The sequence below is a fragment of the Lepisosteus platostomus genome, chromosome 9 (genome assembly GCF_059453375.1).
Source record: "Lepisosteus platostomus isolate fLepPlt1 chromosome 9, fLepPlt1.hap1, whole genome shotgun sequence".
In the NCBI taxonomy this organism is placed as follows: Eukaryota; Metazoa; Chordata; class Actinopteri; order Semionotiformes; family Lepisosteidae; genus Lepisosteus; species Lepisosteus platostomus.
Window position 1 is genome coordinate 7,804,296 of NC_142619.1, and position 24,169 is coordinate 7,828,464.

At 39.8% G+C, this 24,169-nt stretch overlaps 2 protein-coding genes across 5 annotated transcripts in view; both read left to right on the top strand.

The window, feature by feature from the left end:
• Window positions 1–144: 144 nt before the first annotated feature.
• rad51ap1 (RAD51 associated protein 1) lies at window positions 145–11,351 on the top strand. Of its 3 annotated transcripts, none has more exons than XM_088646765.1 (9): window positions 145–446; window positions 1,428–1,474; window positions 2,936–3,080; window positions 4,928–5,037; window positions 5,804–5,890; window positions 6,794–6,949; window positions 8,909–9,082; window positions 9,429–9,581; window positions 10,003–11,351. In XM_088646765.1, exons 1-9 carry the CDS (start codon window positions 430–432, stop codon window positions 10,128–10,130), a joined length of 1,017 nt encoding a protein of 338 aa, XP_088502891.1. In that variant the 5' UTR covers window positions 145–429; the 3' UTR covers window positions 10,131–11,351. The 3 variants fall into 3 exon arrangements, with proteins under 3 accessions (XP_088502891.1, XP_088502892.1, XP_088502893.1); XM_088646766.1 differs by having other exon boundaries at window positions 8,915–9,082; XM_088646767.1 differs by having other exon boundaries at window positions 146–207; window positions 1,427–1,474.
• A 6,902-nt stretch (window positions 11,352–18,253) lies between these two features.
• The window catches only part of dyrk4 (dual-specificity tyrosine-(Y)-phosphorylation regulated kinase 4), a 65,983-nt gene continuing 60,067 nt past the window's right edge, over window positions 18,254–24,169 (top strand). For both annotated transcript variants that reach the window (XM_088646768.1, XM_088646772.1), the window contains exon 1: window positions 18,254–18,443. In XM_088646768.1, coding sequence (XP_088502894.1) covers window positions 18,409–18,443 — 35 coding nt within the window. In that variant the 5' untranslated portion in view covers window positions 18,254–18,408. The remainder of the gene's footprint in view (window positions 18,444–24,169) is intronic.

Consider the following 24,169-nt stretch of genomic DNA (forward strand, 5'->3'; position numbering starts at 1 on the left):
CAAAAAAGTGATAAAAGTGTTTATATTTTATGAATAATTAAAAAGAAAACCCAGATTTGATTGTTTATTTATGTTCTGTAGTTTTTTGTGTGTCATTAAAAAAGTTGAAAGCTAATGGCGAATTGAAAATTATGAAATCACAACTTAATATTGTTACATTCATTTTCAGGCGGGACGGTGCTGGTTTCTCAGGGAAGAAGATTTAGTGGAAAGTATCTTTATGTGCAGGAAAAACGCATCCTTTTAATTATGAGCGAAATAATAATAGTTTTTTTGTATTCATCCTGAAAGCTGAGGTGGCTGCTTTATCATCCGTGAGCTGGCGATCATTGGTGTAGGCTGTCACGTTAGCTTTGCGTTTTGTTGTTGTGTTTCGTGACATGTTGAGCTTTCTGTAATTCTTGTATCCACGGTCTTCATAAAGCAGTCATGGCAAGACCTTCAAGGTTTGTAAATATTCAGCAAAGTTTTTAAACTGGCTTAAAAAAAACTTTATGTTGCAACTGGCTGTACAAGGGTTTATGAAGATTAAAGGTACTATTATTACTGATGACGATAACTATATTTCTTAGAGCAATAGTATCAAAGATGTTTAAACAGTGGTAATTACGTTAAATTAGTTATTTCTGCATATAATTAATAGAAGTCGCATCAATTTTGCTCAAACACGCCATCTTGCCTATTAATGTTAATATGTGTGGCCTCCAAAACGTAGATTCTAATCACTGTCACCTGTATCTTATAGCCTCCTATGGCCTTGACATGTTCGTTATGTTAATAAATTAATTATTGACCCAGTGCCTTGTTATCAGTGCTGAGATTTCCCAATAAATGCTTAGTTAGGATTTACCATACCAGCGCTTAAAAGGGTAACCGTCTCATTTTTTAGAGCTGGTTTCTGAAGAGGTATAATCGATAATTGTGTGAGGGTCTCTGGGTTGTCGCAGGCTTCATTGAATGGTTTTGTCACTTTTGATGTGACTTTACATTGCAACAGCTACTGCACAACAGTTTCACCGCGTTGTTCCGTTTGTTTGACAAATGGACACAGTCTTTGCCTTGGGTTTGCAGGCACAAATTCACCATCATGCACACAACTAACTTATGGGGAGCACAGTCCTTTGCAGCAATTAGCTTCTAATTAGAAAACCCAATTTCCGCATTCAGTTGAATTGAAATGATCATAAATAATGCTGAATTCTTTATAGATCTTCAAAGCTCTGAAATGGAGTAAATGGAGTTGGCATAAACAGGGCAGTTATTACACATGAAGAGACTTGGGCTTGCATGTTTCCCCCTGTTTCTGGTGATCACTACCTCTGAGCGCCCCAAGTTGAGAATGGCTGACCTGTGATTCGTGGAATTCTTTTTTTTTTATTTAATTGTGCACCCATTTTGATCACCTTTTTCCTGTTCTGGTTTTGCAGGACCAAGAAACCTGTGGATTATTCACAGTTTGGGGATCTTGATGACGGTAGGTATTTTGGAGTCATAAAAAATAATTAGTACCTAATGCCATGTTTTATTTTAGTGCAGTCCCCTGGTCCAAGGCTATTGGAGTGACATTAATAATCCAAAAGTAATAAAATAGATGGCTTCTGACTTCAGCCTTCTCTGATGAGGCTTAAATTAATAACTGCTGTTCCTCTTGGCTTTGCATTAATAAAGTAGTTAGGACAGAGGGTCCTGACAGGTGCAGAATTCAAGGGCCTTTCTATTGCTGTGTCCCAATTCTCATACTGAGCCCTCAGCCCCTTCCTCCAAGTCCACACTTCTGCTGGACTTCAAGTGCGTGAGTACTTGAGGGGTCATCATTTTAAACACGGTAATGGGGACACCGTTATGGCTCAGGGTCAAAATAGTTTTTTTTTGTTGATGCTTCTTTTCCAGTGGCTGTTGGCTGATCATTTTTTCAAGAATGTTTCACTCTGCGCTCGCAGAGGAAAATGAATTCCATCCCGTCTATACCTGCACAAAAGTAGTGCCACATCATCGTGTTCATTCATGTGGAGCAGGCTCGACTCAAAATGAGCAAAGCAATCTAAGGAAAACTTGGCATTACCACTTTCTCTTTCTTCAAAGCTTTGTATTACTACATGCATTTCATGGCGTCTGTCCCTGTACAAAAATGACAGTCAGAGGACCATAACACGTTCATTCAAAGTAAAGTAAATAAGGTAAACTTGGCCATCTCAGGTTTACCTCAAAGCTTTGTATTATTAAATATGTGTACTATTGAATAGTCCATGTACAAAATACACCGCAGGTAAACAAATATTCATCAGTCAAAAAGAGGTGACTAAATAAAATCTTTATGTCAAAACTTCATACCAACAATATATACATCGCCTAATGAAATTTAGTTTTTACATAAAATATGACTTTCAAAATTGGCAAAAAAAAGTTAAATCTTGCTAATGCTTGATTAATATTTTTGTCTCCATGGCAACTTCTCTCCACTTTGATAGGCTAACATATGAAACGTCACCATTCCGCAAAGAATTAAGAGTAATTCCTTTCAGTGAAGTCCACTCCGATGCAGACTTCAGAGAAGGGCGCATTGGAGGTGCTCGTGAGCGCCTTTGTGAAACACAAATTTAGAAATGGGACGCCCTAAGCTCTTTCAGACTTGAGCTGGAAAGTGCATATCGGGACACGGCCTATCTCTCCACAAGTTATACACAGCTCTTCACCTGGGAGAGCTTTAAATTGACCCATTTAATGTGTTGAAGGAATTTAAGGTGGAACTGGGCAAGTTGACCTCTGCTTCACAGCCATGAGCTGGTGATGGTTTCAAGTGAGATAGAAAACCAGCAGGTTCCAAGGCCCTGAGGAGTGGAGCCGGGGACCCCAAAGTTCGAAGATGGCAGATGTTGCCTTGGAACTGACAGCGACAGAAGCGCTCATTCCCCGCTTTTGAATTATTCGCATTTAGACGACGATTTTGCCTGCGTGAAAGCTCCTCCAAGCAAGAAGCCAAGAGGGGCAACGACGGAGCAGGAGCGAGAGAGAATGCCGAAAGTGCCTGCCAGAGTCTCGAATGAGGGGTCCGGTTCGCAGCCCGAACATGGAAATGAGCGGTAATTTGATGGTGGCTTTGTTTTGCCCTGCATAGCAAATATGGTGGTAAAAAAACCTGTTCTCTCCTTCAACTGTTACACTTTCATTTTGCTCTGTTGTAGAATTTTGCGGCACCTGGCTACTGTTGTAACCCTAGCTGGCATCTGGAATCCTTATCAGTTATCCCCCTTTTCTGCCATAACTCTAACCTGTTACTTAGAAGTCCAGTACTCATGCAGAAGGGACTCAGTTAACCCTTTCTTCACATCTTGTATCTTTTTCACTACTTAAATATTTATTTAAGAACAGTTATAAAAAAGAGGGGACCATTTGGCCCAGCTAGCCCATTTGCTGGTCGTTTTTAAAGATAATTCGGAACAAATTCTCATTTAATGTGATGACCTGGAGACCCATTTAGAGTAGAAATCCTTTGAGTGACGTACCTTGATCTTCAAGAGTACAACAACAGCATCCCACCTGGGATTTGAACCCGGGACCTTCCTGTCAGGAATTCAGAGCGCTAACCACTACTTGACAGTCCTTCCCAGGAGAGAGAAGAGAAAGCCACAGTCATGTTTACTTGCATTTTCAACATACTTTACAACATTAAGGCTCTAGTGACAGCATCCCCTGCTTTACAAGGCAGTGCTCAAGCTGTTGAGCTATGAAGCCTCCAGTGTTGCTAAGTGGTGGAATTAAATTGGAATAATACCACTGCAGCAGAAAGGCTGCCTTTTGAGTACTGGTCTTTCAGTGACAGTAGCGTTCAATTTGGAATAAAAGGTTGGCTAAAGACTAATAGTTTAGCAACTCTACATATAAGACATGAAATCCAGCATCTTGTATCTCCATAGACACAGTTGTGTTAATCAGAACCGCTAAGTTTCTGTTTTCAGCAGTGTGTCTGTGTGGGGAACTAAATAAATATTAACATAACACTTAACAGGGTTGCATAATTGGGTTGCAATTGATAGGGTTATCATTGGTGCCTCACAGATCTTGGGTTCTGGTGTTCAATTCAGGCCTGGTGCTTCTTCTTGGGGGAGTTTGCATGTATGTCATCCAGGTGGTGTGGTTTCCTCCCATTTTCCAAAGACATGCAGGCTAGGTTTCAGTGCAGTTACTAAATGGTGGCCCTGAGAGGAGTTATTGTCCTGTCCAAGGCAGAAGATAAGAGGCTCTCAAGACATGAGGCTCTCCTATATCAGATGGAAAGGATTAGAAATCATTTTGGAATTTGGTACTTTTTTCATTTTGCAGAATAGTAGATTTTCATTATTTCCGTATACAGCTGTAGGGGTTGTATATTGATTAAATACCTACTTGAGGCAGTATAAAGATTAAGTTACAAAAATACATGTTCTTGTTTCAATAGATAATAGTCAAATAGATCCAACCGGTGTATATAGTTCACAGTATTGCAATTATTTTTATATTGATTTTATTTTTCATTATTCTATGTCATACTCTGAAATATTAAATAACCAGGATTACAGTTTTAGATAAGATAAGATCACTTTATTGGCCATATACAATTTCTTGTATTAGGAATCTTTTTCGCATTCCCCAACTTGCTTCCCTCTCCATGAGACACACAGACGAGAGAAGCTTGGGGTCAGAGCGCAGGGTCAGCCATTTATACGGCGCCCCTGGAGCAGCTGGGGTTAAGGGCCTCGCTCAGGGGCCCAATGGAGTAGGATTCCTCTGCCGGCTGTGGGATACGAACTGGCAACCTTCCAGCCACAGCTGCAGATCCTTAGCCACAGAGCCATCGCACCGCCCTCTGAAGACAGAAGGCTTCAGCAGAGAATGGATAGGACGAGCACTGATTAATAATACTGAATTAGAATTCACAATTCTCTTACAGATTATCTGTGCATGACAAAGTGTATCACAGAGACTTAGAAGCAGCTCTTGTCTTGTCTATGCTTCAGTCAGCTGAAGAACCTTGTGGGGCCCTTTCACCTGAGGAAAAAGGTAAGCATTAATGACATTAAGCCTGATTTTATATGACAATAAGATTGTCTTTCATCACACAACATACAGTAAATGATGACTCTTGCAGGCTTGCACATTGTCTGTTCGTTCTGTTTAATGATCTTGCCCATTTCAAAAAAGGTTAATTAACTCTTTAAAACTTAGTGTCTTGTTAACTTTAATTAGTCATGATTCTGAAAACCTACTTAATAATTCTGTGCACATATGCTTAGGCTCCATATATATTTTTCTTATTTCAGTAAAGTGAATAAATGTATTTTATAATCCAATCATCTACTTGTACTGCAGATACTACTCATATCCTGTACATTTTTTTTCTTTCGCTGCCCAGTGTTTATGTTGAGTGCTTCTCCTTAGCACAGTAATTTCACAAACAGGGTGATCAATGCATAAATAAGTCAAAAGGGCTTAGTACACAATTTCTTTTTCAATTCATGCACAGGTGTTTACAGAGATATCTGTCCCACTCTTCAGAGAGGTAATACTATGCTGGCATGAGCAGCAGTGCTCTCAGTAATTAAACTGAAATGTAAACCATCCATCGAGTTGCTTTACAGCCGCAGAAAACTGATTGTGTTAAGTATTTTAGAAAGAGTGCTCATTAAAGTTTTACAGTTGGTTTGATCTATTTATCTGTTAGATGGTACAATTAAAAAAATGGAAGAGCTTTTCCCTCAAAGTGTGTTAGCTATTCAAAAAACTGTTAAAATTTCAACGAAGATGTGCATATGTGTATTTAATAAAGGAAACGGGAGTCATCCTGAAGGAGAATCTGAAAATATGAACGGACCTCCTTTACTCTCAAACTGCAGTGTGGATATCAACCTTCTTGGTAACATTCTTTAAATTGTCATAATTCAGGACTTCATATTCAGAAACATTTTGTGTGTGTGCCCATTAACACTTCTACAGTGGCTATCGAAATATGTAATTGTGTGTTTAATTGTTTTCCCATTGGTTGTCACTAAACACTCAAACACTATCAAAGTGAATTCGTTATAGTTAAATTAGTTATAGCTAGAAAACAGAAAATAACTGATTTAGTAGACCAATGTTTAGTGATTAAATACTATAGAATCTTCATGTTATTCTTCAGTACAACTGAATTGTTGTTCTTTTTTCCCTTTAAAAATGTTACTGCATTTAATTTATTTAAACTATTTCACAAATACTGCATATTACTTGCTCAGGATTAACCATATGTTTTAAAATTAAGGCTTTTTACTATTATTTTTATTATTAACTATTAAATATAACAACAATAATAGTTATTATTGTCATGGAGATTGTCTAAATTGTATAGTACAGGATGCCTTATCCTATGCCTAACAGCTTTGTGTAAATGGCTGTGGTAGTATAGTAATTATATTTAAAAAAAAAATGGAAAAGGTGCAAAAGAAAGAGATTTTGTTTTGTCCAGCCAATATCGATCCACTTTATCCAATACAGGCTAGCAGGGGAGCCACAGTCTATCATAGCAAGCTGTAGTGCAATGCAGGGTGGAACGCTAATCTGCTGGAGAGCAAATACACACACATACCACGACCAGTTTTCCCAGAGGCCAGCCTTAATCTGCAATACCACTACTAGGACAGGACTGTGGGAGGGAAAGGGAGCACCCAGGGGAAACCCAAGCGAACATGAAGAGAACATACAGACTTCACACACATAGCACCCCAGGTCTAGCACTGGCAGGTGTTAATGGCTGTGTTTTTTGTTGTTGCCCGTTTTACAGGCTTAGATAAGATTACAGACGAGAAGAGCTCTACTTCTGGTCCCAGGCAGAGGAGAGCAGCCTCAAAGGCCACCGAAAGGCAGAAGAAGATTTTGATGGATGATGAAGGCAGCGATGCTGAGGCAGATGAAGAGTACCTGCCCACCTGTACTCCAGGTAATTGTCTTCACACACCAAAGCTTTCACTGATGAACATGTCTATAACATCCCACCCTGGTTAAGACTCTTCATTTTATTTATTGGTCTGTTCTTAGGCAGCTCTGTTTCAGAGAAGTCCAGTCATGTCATCTTATTATTTTTTAGAGAATTGCTACAATAATAATGCTTTTTGCTATTTAAAGAACATCTTGCATTGGTTGCTTTCATTATAGGTTATTTATTTCAGTGTAATAAACAATGTGTTATTTCTTAGGTTTGTAAAAATAAAAAATGGCACTTAAAATTAATCTCGCAGCTCTTTTTTCCCCCACAGTTTTCTGTGTTGATACCCGTTAAGGTTGGGAAGAGGTGGAGTTTTAGGGTAACTGCTTAGTTTTAGAAAAATTAGCCTGTTTGTTGTACAGATATTTTGCTGTAGCCCAGGTTAATGATATCTTTAAATGAATTTGATTAACCTGGAAATATTAAAAAGTTTCCCTTTAGAAGGTGACTTGAAATGCTTAGCTCTTTCTCCTTTTAAAATGGGCAACTTGACAGACTCAGTCATCATTAACTTGTTTTTAAATTTAGCAATGAGTTTAAATCTTTGAAAGATTCTAAAAGGACTAAAGTGAAGGAGATTGATTAGTTGAAGTGAAGTGACTTGGCTGAATTTGATTTAAATTTTACATTTAAATAGTACATTAGCAAAGTTGGAATAATATACCTACAGTAATTGTTATACGTGGGGCACACACACAAATATGTTTAGATATACATATAATCCAAGATATTGCAATGGAATAAATGTGGATGTTGTAAGAAAACATAGTATTTTAAGAATGTGTAATGTATTATATCTGAGTTCTTTCTAGAAAAGTTTAGATTACATTTACTGGAATAAGCGGTACTGTAAAAAAAAAAGAGCTTTCCAGAAGCTGTCAGTAAAGACGAGGCAGTCATTCCTAATAAATATTTTGCCTCAGATTAAAATAAGCGCTGTTGACATTTACTTTTCACTCTAGTTATTCATCTTGGGGTTTGTAATCGGTAGCTATATGCCTTTAACAGATGTTTCAGGATCCTTGAGCTATATCTTTCAGTTACTAAATGTGTCCTGACGTTTATTCTGACCGACAGTATATAGTCAAAACCGAGCTCGTGGTAATGTCAGGAGTCACACTGGAGGCTGTAGAAAATCACAGCTGCTGGCGAAAATGATCATTATCTGAGTCCTTGCAACAGCCTTGAAAACATGATGCAACTGAGAAATGATGTATAAAATCCAAACAGGTTAAAATAGTCTAGAAAACATGAATCAGTGGATATACCACATTAGTTTGTCAGATTGTAATTGCCATCTTTTTTATTAACCCTTTCTGTAATTGCCTGTATTATAAAATTCCGATCTTTAGAAGCTGAATAGTAGGTAGTGTTACTACAGTAAGGAAGTCCACGTGGAAAGAAATAACCCCAATGCATGTCGCTTAATTTTCTTTCATTGTTGAATTTTTGTCTGCAAAATACTTAAATCCGAAGTTCGTAATTACAAAAAAGTCCTCACAGTCATTTCTCATTACTGCCACTAAGTGGCATCTTTTAACTACTGAACACAGTCAAGGGACCTGTTTTTTTCATGATCTGAGCAGCTCACATGTACACATGTCAAATGACTGTTGTGTGTGCATTGCATGTCTTTATTATCATGTTTAATAAAATGAGGTTTTTAATATAGTGGTGGAAACAGGAAAACTCCAGTAGTGTCACCTCTTCACCACACTTAATTTTATTGCTTTGCGTCTGAGAAAATCCAGCACTGTCATGCCTGTCAGCACTGATCTGAAAGCACACTTTGCATCATCTTTCATATAGTGCTTTGTTCTTTCCGTGTAATAGCTGAAAACGTGGTCCCTCTGGCTGAAGGGTATCTTTAATAGCTGCTGTCAGAGATGGGGCGTCGGTACTAGTTGTCTGTAGTTTCAGATGGAGGTTCAGAAAGCGATGCCGATTTCAGCAATGAAGAGGAGAACGACGAAGAATTTGCGGTGAAAAAGAACGTGCCAAAGAAGCCAAATAAAAAGGAAAAAAAAGCACAGCTGCAGAGCTCAAAAAAGGAAAAGAGGCCTTCAAAATCCAAACCTCGTGCAACAGGTGATTTTCAACTTCAACTCTGGCAATTGACTTTCTTTATGTATAATCAAAACTGTCTTATTCCTCTCGCTCTTATTTAGGGTTTATTTGTGTTCCTTATAGGATAGTATAAAAGTATGAGTCAGCTGTGTTTAAGTTCTTTAAATTATAGACAAGTGCTAGAACAGTTTTCTGCTGATTCATTTATCAAAAGGTTAAAAAGTATCTCATTCCTTTTGTTTCATTTATACTAATTAACTGTCTTTGGTCTTTTCATATGATCACTCCAAAATAAGTCTGAAAGAAATTTTCGGATAATGCAGCCAGAGTTTATGTAGTAAATCCTAAATCCCTCCTTCCACTCAAGTGACTCCTTCAGCTGGGACTCCCAGCCCCACAGCCGCCAGGCCTAGTCCAGTCCCGAAAAAAATGGTGCCATCTACTCCTCCCTTGACCGCCTCTAAGTCCCCGGTCAGTGGGAGTCCGGGCGGAGGGAGGATACCGAAGTGGACCCCACCAGGTGAGCGAACCCAGCAGAACCCGTGTCGGGTAGACAAATGAGCAGCTCAGAGGTGGTTTAACATTTGTAAAGAAGCTTCGTTTCAATAGACAACAAATCAAAGACTGTATTTGTAGAACGTTTTTTTTAGTGCATGGTTTACTCCAACTTTATTCCAACACCGATGAAAGTAAAGTTGTAAAGCATTGTAGATTTTGTTGCTTAAGGTTTTTCTTTTTCATTTTGTTACATTAGGACTTTTCCTAAAAGAAAAGCTCTCGTGTTTGAATCAGGTCCCAGAGTTTACTGAGGAGGGATCACCACTGGTGCTCCTCTCCCTTCCAGTGAGCAGGGATGGACGTGTTCTTCACAGGCACAGATTGTGATCTTGCTGAATCTTTGCATCTAAAGCAGTCCTGTTCTCCAACCTCTCGTGCTCCAGGTCAAATCGGGAAAAGCCCAGAAGTGCCGAAAAGTCTCCCAGCCAGGTCTCCGGGGCAGGGATTACGCCTGGGACTGTCCAGATTGGCCAGAGTGAAGCCTCTGCACCCCAGTGCTGCTGTGAACTGAACTTCACTCATCTCCAGAGACCCTCTCTTCCTTGCCAGTGTAGTACCGGTCACGGCACAGACAAATCACAACATCTTCTTGAAATGCTTCTGCAACAAGTGCAGCCCCCGGTATATTCTGTAGTTTTATTATCCTCTATTATTTATTGCTAGACCTCCACTTTAAAGGCTTTTTTCCAGACTTTTTGTGATAGTTTTGCTGAAGTTCCCAATTCCTGATAAAAGAGATCATGTCAGGGGCAATGTTTTTCTGCTTCTGAGGTAGGTGTCAACATCATCTCTTTTTACCTTTATAACTATCCCTAACCAAACTGATTCCTACTATAATTCCCAAATCCTCAAATTATTTTATTTAAAAAAAACATTTTTAGCCATCACTGGGGGTCTCACTGCTGTTTTGTCATGACTCCAGTATTGATTCATGTTTGTCAAAATAAATCCTGGGCTTGTTGTTTGCAGAACTGTATGTCATGCCTTGACACAACCTTCCTTGTATCTTGTCTGGTGAATCGGAAATTGCTGGTTCATACCTTCTGTGGTTTTTGTTACTGGGCAAGATGTGCTGGAAGAGTTGAATGCAGTTGTTTTTAGTGCATTTTGAATACGGACATGTGGTAATACTGTACATTGCTTGGTTAACCATTTTGTGCTGGTAGACTATAATTGATGTTGGAAATAAGTATATCAAACTTCATGATTTGTTTTAAACCTGTAAAATCCTGATAATCAGGCCTTTTATAACAATATGTACAAACCAGCCTTTTTTAATTGAAAATTAGATACCAGCACTATACCCAATTTATAAACTTTTATTTTTATGTTTTTATTTATATAGCAGTAATATCCAAGATGCTCCATCTTAGGTAAATCTTTTTTTGGTAACAAGTCAACCTAGAAAGAAATGACTTAGCTGCGCTTGTTAATCAACATGGGATGTAATTCCTTGCATAAACAGAAAGTTTCTTTTTATATGTGGGTCAAAACTGTCTTCATAAACAGTGATAATGAGAGACGCTTTGGTGTTTCCAACCAAAATGTGTGAGCAGAGTGATTCAACTTGAATGCAGTTTGCCCCTTTTGCAAAGCCTATTCTGAGAATTTCTGGTTTTGTGTGAGCTGTTCTATAGGTGTGCAGGTTTCAGTCTTTGTCAAACAGTTTTGTATTTTTGTATCGGTTTTGTGTACAGAAAGAGAAATTTCTAATAAAAATAGTGATTGAAAATGTATGCTTTTTATTAATCAATACTGGTAAGGTGGATGTCGTGGTTAGTTTTATGGCTTCACAGATCCAGGGTCTTTAGCTCGACTCTAGCCTTGAGTGTTTGTCTGTGTGGAGTTTGCATGTTCTCACTTTGTTCACATGGGATTCCATCAAGTGCTCTGAATTCCCAGCTTCCAAAGACATGCTGGATAGATATGATTGACTGTTTTAAATTGCCCCTTTCTCCCTGCTATGGATTGGCATCCCATTAAGAAGGTAGGTTCTGGTGTGCTCTCAGTCCTGCCTTGAGCCCTGTGATTGTGGGAGAGGCTCAGTCCCAGTACTGTGACCCTCGCCAGGATAAGGGGCTAACTGATTATGGATGGATAGAGTTAAATAGATTAAAATCTTCCCTAAAGTCCCTGCAAATCTTTGTTGTTGTTGATCTGTATAAAATGGTGGCATTTTAGTGCACATTTTGCAGAACAAAGGACTGTTTTTAAATGTGTAAATCAGTTTAAAGTATAATTTTCACAACAGGATAATCCTTCAAGGAAGTTAGATACAATACATGACTCCACGTCATTCATGAATCAGAATTTTATAACCTGGGTGGCCGAAAGTGATGAATGTATGATAAAAAATATTATAGCTGCTCATTACTGCTCTAGAAGAGCCACATATTGGATGTCTTCCTCTGTATAACTTTTCTGTTTAAATGCTTTTATGTTTCTTTTTTTGTTCAGTCAGCTTTAGAGGACACATCCCTTTTGTAAACCTTCCACACACATTTTAAAGAATGTGGTTAAATTCTTCCATCGTCACTGATATCCACCTATTTCCGCAGAGTTTTCTGCTCCACCAAGGTCAGATCAATGTGTTGTTAATAGACCATTCCTGTCTTTGATTATTTTCTGCTACATGTAACCCCTCTCTTTTGTTATTACTGTTTTCCAACTACTTTTATTATTTTCATACCTCAATATCCTTGATGTCAGATGTTTTCCTAAATTCTCATATATTTGATGACTCATGACTTGAAGCATATAAGGTATCAAGCCAAAATCTATTGGTCTATGTTTTGAGCAGGCTCTTTTCCAGGACCTAGTGATGATAACCCAAACCCAAATGCCTGACAATTGTGATTAATCCACTATGTCCCTCAAGCCCACCAGAACTTCAGGGAATGTTTATGGACATTATGACATGAGAGTAAAGTGCTCCTGCATATCCTGCTTCAGAGAAACGAGTGTTATATTTAGTGTGTGAATAAAGCAGATGCTTCTGTGTTATTTCAACACGTGTGTGCAATGCATGTATATCTGATTTTGCACAAAGGTTAAAAAACCTAAAAGGCAGAGCCCTCCCCTTAAGCTTTATGAACTGGTCTGTACAGTAGTTACGGAATCTGTATGGAGCTTTTTTCTCCCTCTTGCACCTGCTATGCAACACAAAAGGGGAAACAGAAACAGGGTATGAGAGCTCTGTCATAGTGCAATTGCCGAACATTAATATCATTGGGAACTGTTTAAAAAAATGAATTACGTTGTAATTTTAAGACTGAAAGTCAAATCTGCCTAGATCTTTAGATGTTTTGTTGTTTTAGAACATGAAGCAAGATAAGCCTTCTCTCTTGAGGGAATAGGAAAAGAATTTAGACAGCACCCTGTAGCTTGAGCATATCAGACCTTGAAAGCACAGCAACGCGGAGCCTGGACATTACTGGGAATGGGAGACCTGTATAAAAGGGCACTTATACTTGTTGGTATATGTGGTAATGGAGTACTAGAAGGCTGTGCTGTTCATGCTGCATAACGTTTTTTAAGCTAATGCTCCAGTAAAGGCACAGAGGGCACTGAGCTGTAGGAGGTCATACTTCAGATGAAGTGTTAAACCAAGGTTCTGGCTACTCTGGACATTATTGGTCGCATCTGGGGGTGTCTTGTTTTGCCAGCAGCCATATCATCCTGCAACTCACAACTGGCAGACCCCTGAAGCTCAGCAGATGTGAGCCTGGTCAGTACCTGGATGGGAGATCTCCTGGGAAAAACTAAGGTTGCTGCTGGAAGAGGTGTTAGTGGGGCCAGCAGGGGGCGCTCACCCTGTGGTCCATGTGGGTCCTAATGCCCCAGTATAGTGACAGGGACACTATACTGTAAACAGGTGCCATCCTTCAGATGAGACGTAAAACCAAGGTCCTGACTCTCTGTGGTCATTAAAAATCCCAGGGCGTTTCTCGAGAAGAGTAGGGGTGTAATCCTAGTGTCCTGGCCAAATTTCCCATTGGCCCTTACCTATCATGGCCTCCTAATAATCCCCATCTATGAATTGGCTTCATCACTCTGCTCTCCTTCCCACTAATAGCTGATGTGTGGTGGGTGTTATGGTGCACTATGGCTGCTGTCGCGTCATCCAGGTGGGGCCGCACATTGTGATAGAGGGGAGTCCCCATTACCTGTAAAGCGCTTTGAGTGGAGTGTCCAGAAAAGCGCTATATAAGTGTAAGCAAATATTATTACTATTATGGTCATTTACACATAGATGGTATAGATTAAGATCTATGTGCTCACACTACCCCCTATTGGCTGATATTATTCTGCAGCCTGGGTTCAAGAAAATTCAAACTTGACATTTTGTTAGCAGTCTGATGAGGGTGCTGTTTCTTGAGTATCATGTCTTAATACAAATAATATTTTATTTTTATCTTCAGTGAGATACTAAATTCCTATTGATGTGCTGTATAAACCCAAACTGTATGGATGACTTACAAAGATTATGTCATGCATTATTTATGCAAAGTGAAATTACTAAATACCAGTAAAAAGTGCCTTAGTTGTTATTGCGCAACACAGGAGTTTAGACCATCCAGTATTGTGGTAGAACTTCAACAAAAAGTGTAAAGCAATGGTAATATACAGACACACAACCAAAACGTTTTCTCTGCATGAAAACAGGCAATTCAGGTTTCAGTCCAAGTTAAAAGGCATCAAGTGAATAAAAGATGAGATTTTTAAATACAATCTGGAATGACATGACTTAAAACATAATTTATGCAAATCTGGTCCCAGAGAAATTCCTAAATGTAAATATTTGTCAAATGTTTGTTTCTTTGCTTGAGTTTTTCTGACCTAGCTTATATTTAAATCATGTTTTGTATGATCTGGCTTCAGTTATCCTGTTCTGAAATCTTTTATTTTCGGTAAGTATATATTTTAAACAGTTTTTTACCAATGGCATGCTTTTTGTATTAAGTGGGTGTTCATTTACCACAAATGGTTTCTGTTTTGACTGACTAAACTGACTAAATTTACCATTGACTTTTTTCATTTACATTGGGCAAACATGAATATAGAGCTGTATACAACACATTTTGCATAACAATACTGTTCTATTGATAACGTTCTTCTGTAGAGAAGTTTGGTTGTTTAACCCTGTGTTTTTTCACAGGCAGATAGAAATTAAAGCAGTCAATAACAGAGGGCAGGATAGTGGCGCCTGGGGCCAAGGCTCCTATCTGTGTGGAGTCTGCATGTTATCCTTATGTTTACATGGGTTTTTGCCAGGTGCTCTGGTTTTCTCCCAGTCCAAAGACAAAATGGTAGGTTAATCCACTTCTGGGAAAATTGCCCCTGATGAGAGTGTGTGTCTGTGCCTGTGTGTGCCCTGCGATGGACTGGCATCCTGTCGTGCTCCTGTTGCTTGCTGGGATAGGTGACCCAGAATTGCATGAAGCAGTTAGAAAATGGATGAATGGATGGAATGATTTTGATGGTAAATTGTTAAAAATGTGTAATACAGTTGCATAAATTGACATGTGCTGTGATTCAGAAAACTAATTTTATACTGTTTTGATGAAGGCACTTCATTATTAATGCTTTGCTTTGCTTTTCTGAATAACATCGGCTTTCATTACTGCAATTTAACCCTTTTAAGACCCTTTTAAGTTTAGGCTTGATAGTATATAAGATCTTGCTTATTCTGAGCCACTTATTCTACTGTTTTGTTTTCCAAAGATCATTTTATGGGTGATTAAGCCTTCAGCTGCTCTGTGACACTGTCTTCCCAAGTCTGCTTTAGGGTGGCAGGAATTTTAATTGAATTCCAGTCAATGTTCAGACGCACTGTTGTTAACTTCCAAGGTAGACACGCTGTCACGGATGTCGGAAAGGGGCGAACCGTGGAATGACAGGAGAGCGAAAAGACCCTATACGTAGCGGCGAGACGGGGGTTAACCCGGGCTCAGCTGTTCAGGGAATGCCGTATAGAAACCTATGCCCTCAGGTAGCGGACGTGGGGCAACCTGGTGCTAGGCGGGTTTCAGGATATCTGAACATCAATGCTGAGCGAAGGCAGAATGAAAGATCTGGAAATATATAGCCCCAGAGAGAGAGAAACACGGGAAGGACAGCAAAGAACCGGAAATGAGAGACAGGACAGAGAAGGAGCGCCCTCTGTCTGCAGAGGGCGTGACACATGCCTTACGTTGACTTCACAGTGACCTTTTGTGCACAGTTCACTGGTAGCACGTGAAGTGTGTTGATGGTGATAAAGTAAGACATTTACTGCTTCAGCCTTTAAAATCAAGATGTAATTTAGTATGTTCAGTGTAGTCCAGGTCTAATTTAAAAAAATTGGGCTTCAAAACACTCACAATAATGTGATGTCATGGGCAGTCATGCTCTCCCAGCAGTACCTAAGACCTGACGCAGTGAGGTGTAAAAATTACAGTTGAATTACTCATGAGCTGGGTACCATAGCAGCATATGAATCATTTTTTTCTATTTTTGTTCTACTGGCGTACTGGTGTCCTTGAGCACTTCAAGGCCACTCTTGTTCGCAAAACTGGATTCTACCGCTGCAAGATAAAAAGACACATAAACTGACGACAAAAACTCTTCTCTCTGACACTTCACACACCTCTTTGCCAGTTCTTTGTATTTGTTCAAGGACAAATACACACACCAAGCATGGTGGGTACATGTCTGAAGAAGCTGGGCCTACTGTTATGTTACTCACTTAAGCAACAATAATTAGAGCTTTAACACCCTCTGTGGCAGACTTAATTTATCGATTTCACCATCCACTTTTTTTTGACGCTCCAGTTTCAGCGGGAGATGTAATTCGTCCGTAAAGGTCTGCAAAAGAAGTCTCTGGTCCCTTCTACTGTGTGGAGCCAATTAAAACTCAGGGGCTTTCAGGTTATAATTAACAAATAAACAAGAGGATGAAACCCTGTAGCTCTGAATGAAGCCCTGTTTGTTAACTGTATTGTGTGGCATTTAAGATGAAGCCCTAAAAGCGGTTAATTGTCTATGACCACCTATAATAGGCTTGAGAGATATTGATGCACAGTTAAGGAGGGTAATGCTGGATTTGATTTCAGAAACCTAATGGAAATTCCCCCTATGAAAGAAGCCCGTTGTATCAGTTACAAGTGTTTAACATACGGTATTTGTTTACATTACTCTTTCCTGTCTGACAGCTGTGTGAATTCCCTACTGGCTGTCAAATGTATGCTTTAAAATATTGATGACCTATTAATGAAAACAATTGAAAACTGCCTAGAAACTGGGGCCCGAGCTCAGAGGCTCAGGGGGTCAGTAAGTCCAACAGGAATCCCTTGCAAACAGAACAATTTTTAAAAGTACATCATTGGCCTTTGCCCTTGCAGGTTTGGTTAGGGATATTCCAAAAAAAAAAAAGGTGAAAGAGCGCACACACACTCAAGGGTAACAGGGTGCCCTTCAATGGTGGTTGATTAGAAGCAATTAAGAAAGCAAAACGTGCACTGTTGGGACAGCATTATGGTATTATAATAACCTGTCAATGGAATTGAGAACAATTTAGAAAGTGATAGCTTACATAGAGTAATTTGGAGATTGTTTAGAACAAGAATCTGAATACCCTTAATCCCCTCATGACCACAGTTGCACAAATTAAACAAATTAATTGCATGAACGTATCAGTGCTCCATATACGGTAGGTAATTTAAGGTGACCTACTGTAGGTAAGTGAAGATGACCTTAAACTTAGTTCCAATGCAATCCGTTTGCAGTTCCAAGAAAACCATCAAATGTGGCAGAAGGAATTGAATTTAAATACAATGTTATCAACATCTTTAAACGACATCTGTTAGTTGCATGCTTTTTTATTAATTACCACTAGTCCTGGTGATAAGAACTAGTTAGTCCTTGAGTTGTGTAATAATACATAACATAAGGGAAAAAGCTAAGTGACATGTACTGTATATGCATATTCTCTACTGTTTTGTGGTGTGACTTGGTGAATGTTGATAGGTAATGCTGTGACAAACGTTCCTCAACATTTATTATACACCAGCAAAAGGAATATTGCAAATGTTTGAGGTTTAGCCAAATCCAAGCATTATATAGTGTAATGACTCCAAAGGAAAAAAAATAACTTGGGAACTCATTTTAATATTCAGTGCTTTATTCAAACGATGAAGAAAGCTATGTATTAATAACCAGTAGCAGCTACTTTTCAAAGAAGTGCATGTTCATGGTTTAAAAGTAGTTGAGGAGAGGTGTGTGGAAATCTGGGATACTTGATTTGCAGAGAACTGACAAGCCTTTAACAAATGCTAAAGTCTGTGAGCTGAAACATTCCCAGGATCATGGTAAAGAGACTCATCCAATGGATTGAAAGTTAAAAATGATACGTTGAAAAACAACGTGCTGAGCATTGGAGCTTCAGAACCATTGCCTGCTTAATACAGGAGCAGCTGCCGATGAAACGACTGATGAGGTGGTTATCCTGGATGGTACAGTACATCATCTCGGGTACTGCTGGGGCAGCAGGAGCGCCCATGACATCACAAGCGCGATTGTTTGGAGTCCAGGGCCGTTGCCGTGGTAACTGACAAACGTCGCCAAGCCGGGCGCTGAACATGTGCTCGCTGGAGAGGGAGTCGCGTCGCAGTTTGACAGGCGTTAGCGAGGAGTCCTCCTGCCCTCAGATCAAACCCTTGTGTCAGGTCCAAGTAAAAGAACCTAGCGAGGTCCCCGGTTATGGAAAGGATAGCATCACTGGCTCATCATTCTGTAACACAGCACTGGCAATGATGAGCGTACCGGGTAGAAGAAGTGACAGGAAGTAAGTAATGCGTTTATGCACTTGGTAGGGAAAAGTGCGCTGTTTTTAGTTTAGTTTCTGGACGTCAAGAGGGAGCATGCGTCTCACTGAATTGAAGTACACACCTGTATGAACTGCTTAAAAAAAAGTCGTGAGTCTTGACTAATTATCAAACTGGAGCGTTTTTAGGAAATTGAGTTTTCCAAGCTACATTACCATGTCATGTTTTAATTTATTTACAAGTTATAATAATAATAATACAGTTTTATTTTCCTTCTGCCTATATTTTAATTTTTAATTGGGGTGACGTACAGTAAATGTTTCTTTTGCAATAATATGAGGCAATAACCGTATCCTTTAGACTTTCAGATGTGGTTTGATTGTCAATAAACTGCAGTCTGTGGCTAAGAAAGTTTATTCTGAATGTCCGTCCCCTATAGAAATAAACAACTAAACAACATGTCCTCATTCTGCAAATACTGTACATTTATGCATGAACTATTAATCATATTAATTTTCTCACAGTGTAATTTATGCTTTAAAATTAATGAAAAATCCCCAACACCACAATAAAAAAAAATCCATATGGTAATATTTGCAAAGTATGTGCTACCAAAAAAGCTATAGCTACCAAACTGTATAAATATTCTTGTTATATATTCCATTACTGTAATCATGTAAATTTAATGCTGTATTTTTATACCATTACAATAGAAAAAGTTATTTTTTTCTGAAATGATGAAGTGACCAAAGCAGTATAAAGTCATTGGTAGTCTTGGGTTTTTTATACATAAATTGCTTTACTCTTTGTATTTTTATAAAATTTTTATATTTTTATATTTTGTCAACATTTGTAGTTCTTTGTAGTTCTGCGATGTGCTCTGAGAGAATGTTGTCTATATCATAAAACGGTGACTGAATGAACTGATAAAAAAAAAGTCCTTTTATGTGTTTGTTCGCAACATCCATCCATCCTCTGAGAAGCAGGTCAGGTTCCTAGGGGGAGCTGGAAATGTATCCCAACAAGCACCAGGTGCAAGGCAGGGTACACCCTAGACTGAGGGACCAGTCCATCACAGGGCAGACAGACACAAACACTCACACCAGGGCTAATTTTCCCAGAAGCCAATTAACCTACCAACTGTATAAGTTTTTGGACTGTGACCACAAAAAGACTGTGGGAGGAAACACCCTTAAACAATAAAAAAACACGCTCCAGTCTAAAATTAAACCGCTTACAGTGGGCAGGCATAACCACACTCAGACTGAGGGGAAACAATTACAATCAGGTTCAAATAATATAATGTTCAAGTACTTTTAAAACTCAAGCTCCACATACAAGCTCCACACAGATAGCACCCCAGGTCCAGAATGAAACTCTGGGTACCTAGTGCTGCAATGCAGCCAAGCTAACCACTGTGCCATCAAACCACATACTGTAGTTTCCCACATCCACAGAATTTGTATTGTGTTCTTATATAAAATATTCAATGAAGGACAGCGAAGATATTGGAAATAATCAATGTTTTCAATTTCTTAGAAATATAAAAGAAAATCAGTTGCTGATATAACGGAGCCACAGACAAACTTATTTATGACCATCAATTTCACATTTTGTTCCCTGAAGCTTAAAGTGCTGCTGGCATGTTAATTGCAGAACGCAGCTGGTGCATTCGTGCTGAACAGTGATTCTTCATCAAATCATCAGGCCGTACAAACAGCACATGGTTGAAGATCAGCTATTGCATATTTTGTGGCAGAAAGCAGTTCTTCTGTATTGTTTCATGACCTACTTTTTTACATGGAACTCCAGATAATCTGTTATGATGAATCCTGCAGTATTGAAGAGTTACAAGTACACCTTTGGGGGGAGGGAGAAGCATCAGAGGGAGCTTGTGGCACTGGCAGTCAAGAGGAAGAGTGTAAAAATAATTCTCCCAGAGAAATGCTGTGTATGGTTGCTAAATGGGATTCCCCCCCCTTAGGACTTTATGTTGCTTAGGAACTATGAATAGAAACCTGCCCATGTAAGTGTGCAGGTTTTGTCAGTTTTGCACCGTCCCATTTTTTTTCCTGTTTGAGCCTTCTGGACAAGATGACGGTCAAGATTAGCTCAGCTGTGGTCACCTGAATAAATTCAAACACTGACTTTCTCTGGTGGGTTGACTTTCAGCATCCTCTCCAGCAGAACCTGCTCCATCTTATCTGCTGTGTGGTATACCATTGATAGATGATGGCTGATGTTCTTCTTCACTGAACTCGTTTTTCATTTGTTTTAGGGCTTTTGGGGATGGCAAGTGAACAGTGACACCCATCCATCCGTTTTCAAACTTCCTCATCCAATTCAAGGTCATTGTTGTGCCAGAAGAGAGGACACAAATCTGTGTTTAATTATTTTTTTGACAATGCAGTGAAATGCGCTCATTTCATTTACTGTGCATTGTGATTGTGATTGTGGATTCTGCTGCTCAGATGCCAAAACCTACCGTTTGTGTGGGTGGGTATAGTAGTTATATCAGCTAGGTTTTCTAAACCAGGAATGCACTATGATAAATATTTATAACAAATGCAGTTCTGTGGGGGAAAACAAGTGCTGGAGCGCTGAACTTTAATATTCATGATTACTGTCCATGACAGAGTTACGTTCTCCTAATTGTAAAACACCATGTTGAAAGTGTCACGATTGTAGTCCCTCCTCCTTAAGGGCGCTCCGGCTCTTTCACTTCGGACCTGATTTTGTGCACCTGCCCCTTGTTCCAGCCTCCTTCCAGCCCCCCTTAAAAGGCAGACACCCACACAGTTCGGGGCTCTGCATTGATTCCCGGATCATGCGAGCCCGGGACCTGGAAGCGCCTGGCTCCATTATGGTTTTAAGTTTCTGTTCCTGTTCCCGCTCCCCCTGCCGGTTCTGACCCGGTTCCTGTTTTTAAAAGTCAGTCTCGGATGAACCGCCCGGCCTTCGACCTTTTGCTTTCGTCCTGGACTTCGCATTGGACTCTGTTTTGGATCGTTTGCCTCGGCCACACCTCCTCCGACCCCAAGCACTTCATGGACACCCCCCCCCGGTTTTCTTCCCCGCTTCCTGCATGCCTTTTTCCCCTGTGTTTCTCACTCAACCCCGAATTGTGTCATCCCCATAGGGTCTGGAAAGAACTGTTTGTTACAGAAAGAGGCTGGAGACATTTTTGGTGATGGTTATAGGCCACTCTGATCCCTTGATCACTAATTTCGTTGCACACCTAAAACCTCCAGCTGACTTGTCTTTAAAATGTATTGTGGACAATGATGAGTAAGTGCTCTCGCTAATGGAATTACGGCCAAATTTGTTCTTCTTAGTCCAGGAAACACAGGAAACCTGTGAAACCAAAGAGGGTGTGTGATTTTCTTAATTGAACCATTTTACCAAATATATATATATGAACTGCTGCGCAAAGACTGCACCTTAAAACCTCTACAACAGCAAAAGTTTAAACAACTGTAGACTTAGAGAGGGCATCATGGTGGCACAGTGGTTAGCATAGGTTCCTCGCAGCATCGGGGCCCAGGGTGTCACGGATGTCGGAAGGGCAAGCCGTAGAATGACAAGGAGAGCAGTAGAGACCCTATGTGTAGCGGCAAAAAGTGGCAACATGGAGGTTAACCCAGGATCAGGGGGTCGGACGATGTCGGTATAGAAACCTGTGCCCTCAGGCGAACTGGTAGTAGGCGGGTCTCAGGACATCCACACCTTCAATGCTGAGCCAGGAGCAGAGCAGACACAGGAAGAAAATAGGCTACACAACAAGCCCTATGCGGGCGACACAATCCAGGGTTGAGTGAGAAACACAGGGGAAAAAGCCATGCAGGAATCGGGAATTAATACGGGGGGGCATGTCAAAAGTGCGCAGGTGTCCAGGGGGGTAAGTCCGGGGCAAACAATCCAGAGGTAATGCAAACGGGGAATCCAAAAATGGGCAAAGTCCAAAGCCGGGCGGTCCATCCGAGAACAGACAGGTTAAAAACGGGAACCGGGTCTGAACCGGCAGGGGAAACAGAAACAGAAACTTGAAAACATAATGGAGCCAGACGATTACAGGTCCCAGCCTCACATGATATGGGAATCAGTGCAGGGCCCCGAACTGAGTGGGTGTCTGGCTTTTAAGGGGGGTTGGAAGGAGGCTGGAACAAGGGGCAGGTGCACAAAATCAGGACCGAAGTGAAAGAGCCAGAGCGCCCTTAAGGAGGAGGGACTACAAACGTGACAATATCAAGCACAGGGTTTGAGAGAGAGCCGGGTGTACTTAGCCAAATCGTAGAATCCAGAATCGGAGTCAAAGGGAAGCACAGGTCAGGAAGCCAGAGATTCAAGAGTTGAACAGCAATCAAGTAGACGCGAGGATGTTAACTAGGAGCTCCACTGGGATACCCAATACTGAGCACCGTGGTGGTGATAAAGCTCCCTTAACTATCCTGAGAACCGGGAGGTGCGATGGTGATCAATGAGTGTCATTGGATAATTAGTTTCTATGCCAACCTTTGCGGTAACTGGAAGGGGCTTGTTTCTAATTACGGGGGGCCATGACAACACTCCCATCACAGTTGAGCAGGTTTCATAGAAGAGTTTCAGATCTAGATGTCAAATCGTAGTGATAGATGCTCCCCTTTGTAGGATACTTCAACAGTCTCATAATATACAGCTGGCTCCCACTGACTGGAACATTATAGCTATTCTTTGAAAAAGAGCCAAAAGAGATACAGGGAGCTACAATCCAATCAGGTTTACATCTGTCTCTTATAAAGGTGCACACAGGCTGGAAAACAATAGCTAATATAATATCATCTTTAGAATAATAATTTCAGAAATTGTAAGCAGGGAATTTATGAGGTTAACTGATCGCAAGCTTATTTTTGAAAATGTGAGGTAACAAAAGATAGACATAAAGTGTGCAAAATAGCAAAAATCCAAGTTAGAATTAAGGGAGAGAAATCGAATTGGGTTGAGGTCATAAGAACCGCAGGAATCAGCTCTGGGTCTACAGCTCTTTCCGCGTCATGGAAATAATCTGATAAAGATAAAAATCCTCTTTGTTATTAGACTTGTAAAAAAATAGGTGGTGTGGCAAACTCTTTAGAAGCAGCAAAGGCGTCTCAAAAAGCTTCTGGCACCCTTCAAAACTGGCCAGAATTCAATACAGACAAGTGCAAAGTGTTACATTTAATGCAGTTGATTAGGGTGTGCATTTTAAATGCAAAATGTATGTCACTAACATACAAGATTTTTAATTAATGAATTCAGTGTTCTCATTCCTCATGTTAGGATTGATTGTGAATAGTGTAGTATTAAAATCAAGGAAAGTCATGTTGAAATGGTGCACATATAAACGTGCTATGTGTACTGTATGTAAGGAACAATTTTATGCCAAAATATTAAAGGCAAATTATTTTAGTCTTGAGTGATGACATTGCAGGAACTGCCGAAATTGAATCTTTCAAATCCTAATATGCATTTATAATGACAACGCTGTGAGAGAGCTGCTTCAGGACCCAAGAATACAAGTACATTCAGGACTGAAAGAGCTCTTCGTTACACACTTGATAATCGGGGAAGATGTCCCAGCCACGTTGATGAAAAAAAAATATGTTGAACTTACTGTATGTAAATTCATAAATAAAGAAAAAAAATGATATTATGGGATCAATAAGCTACTATCAACAAAATTAACAAAATCACTGTAAAGTGTAACCTCACGTCTTAGGTTGGCATGATA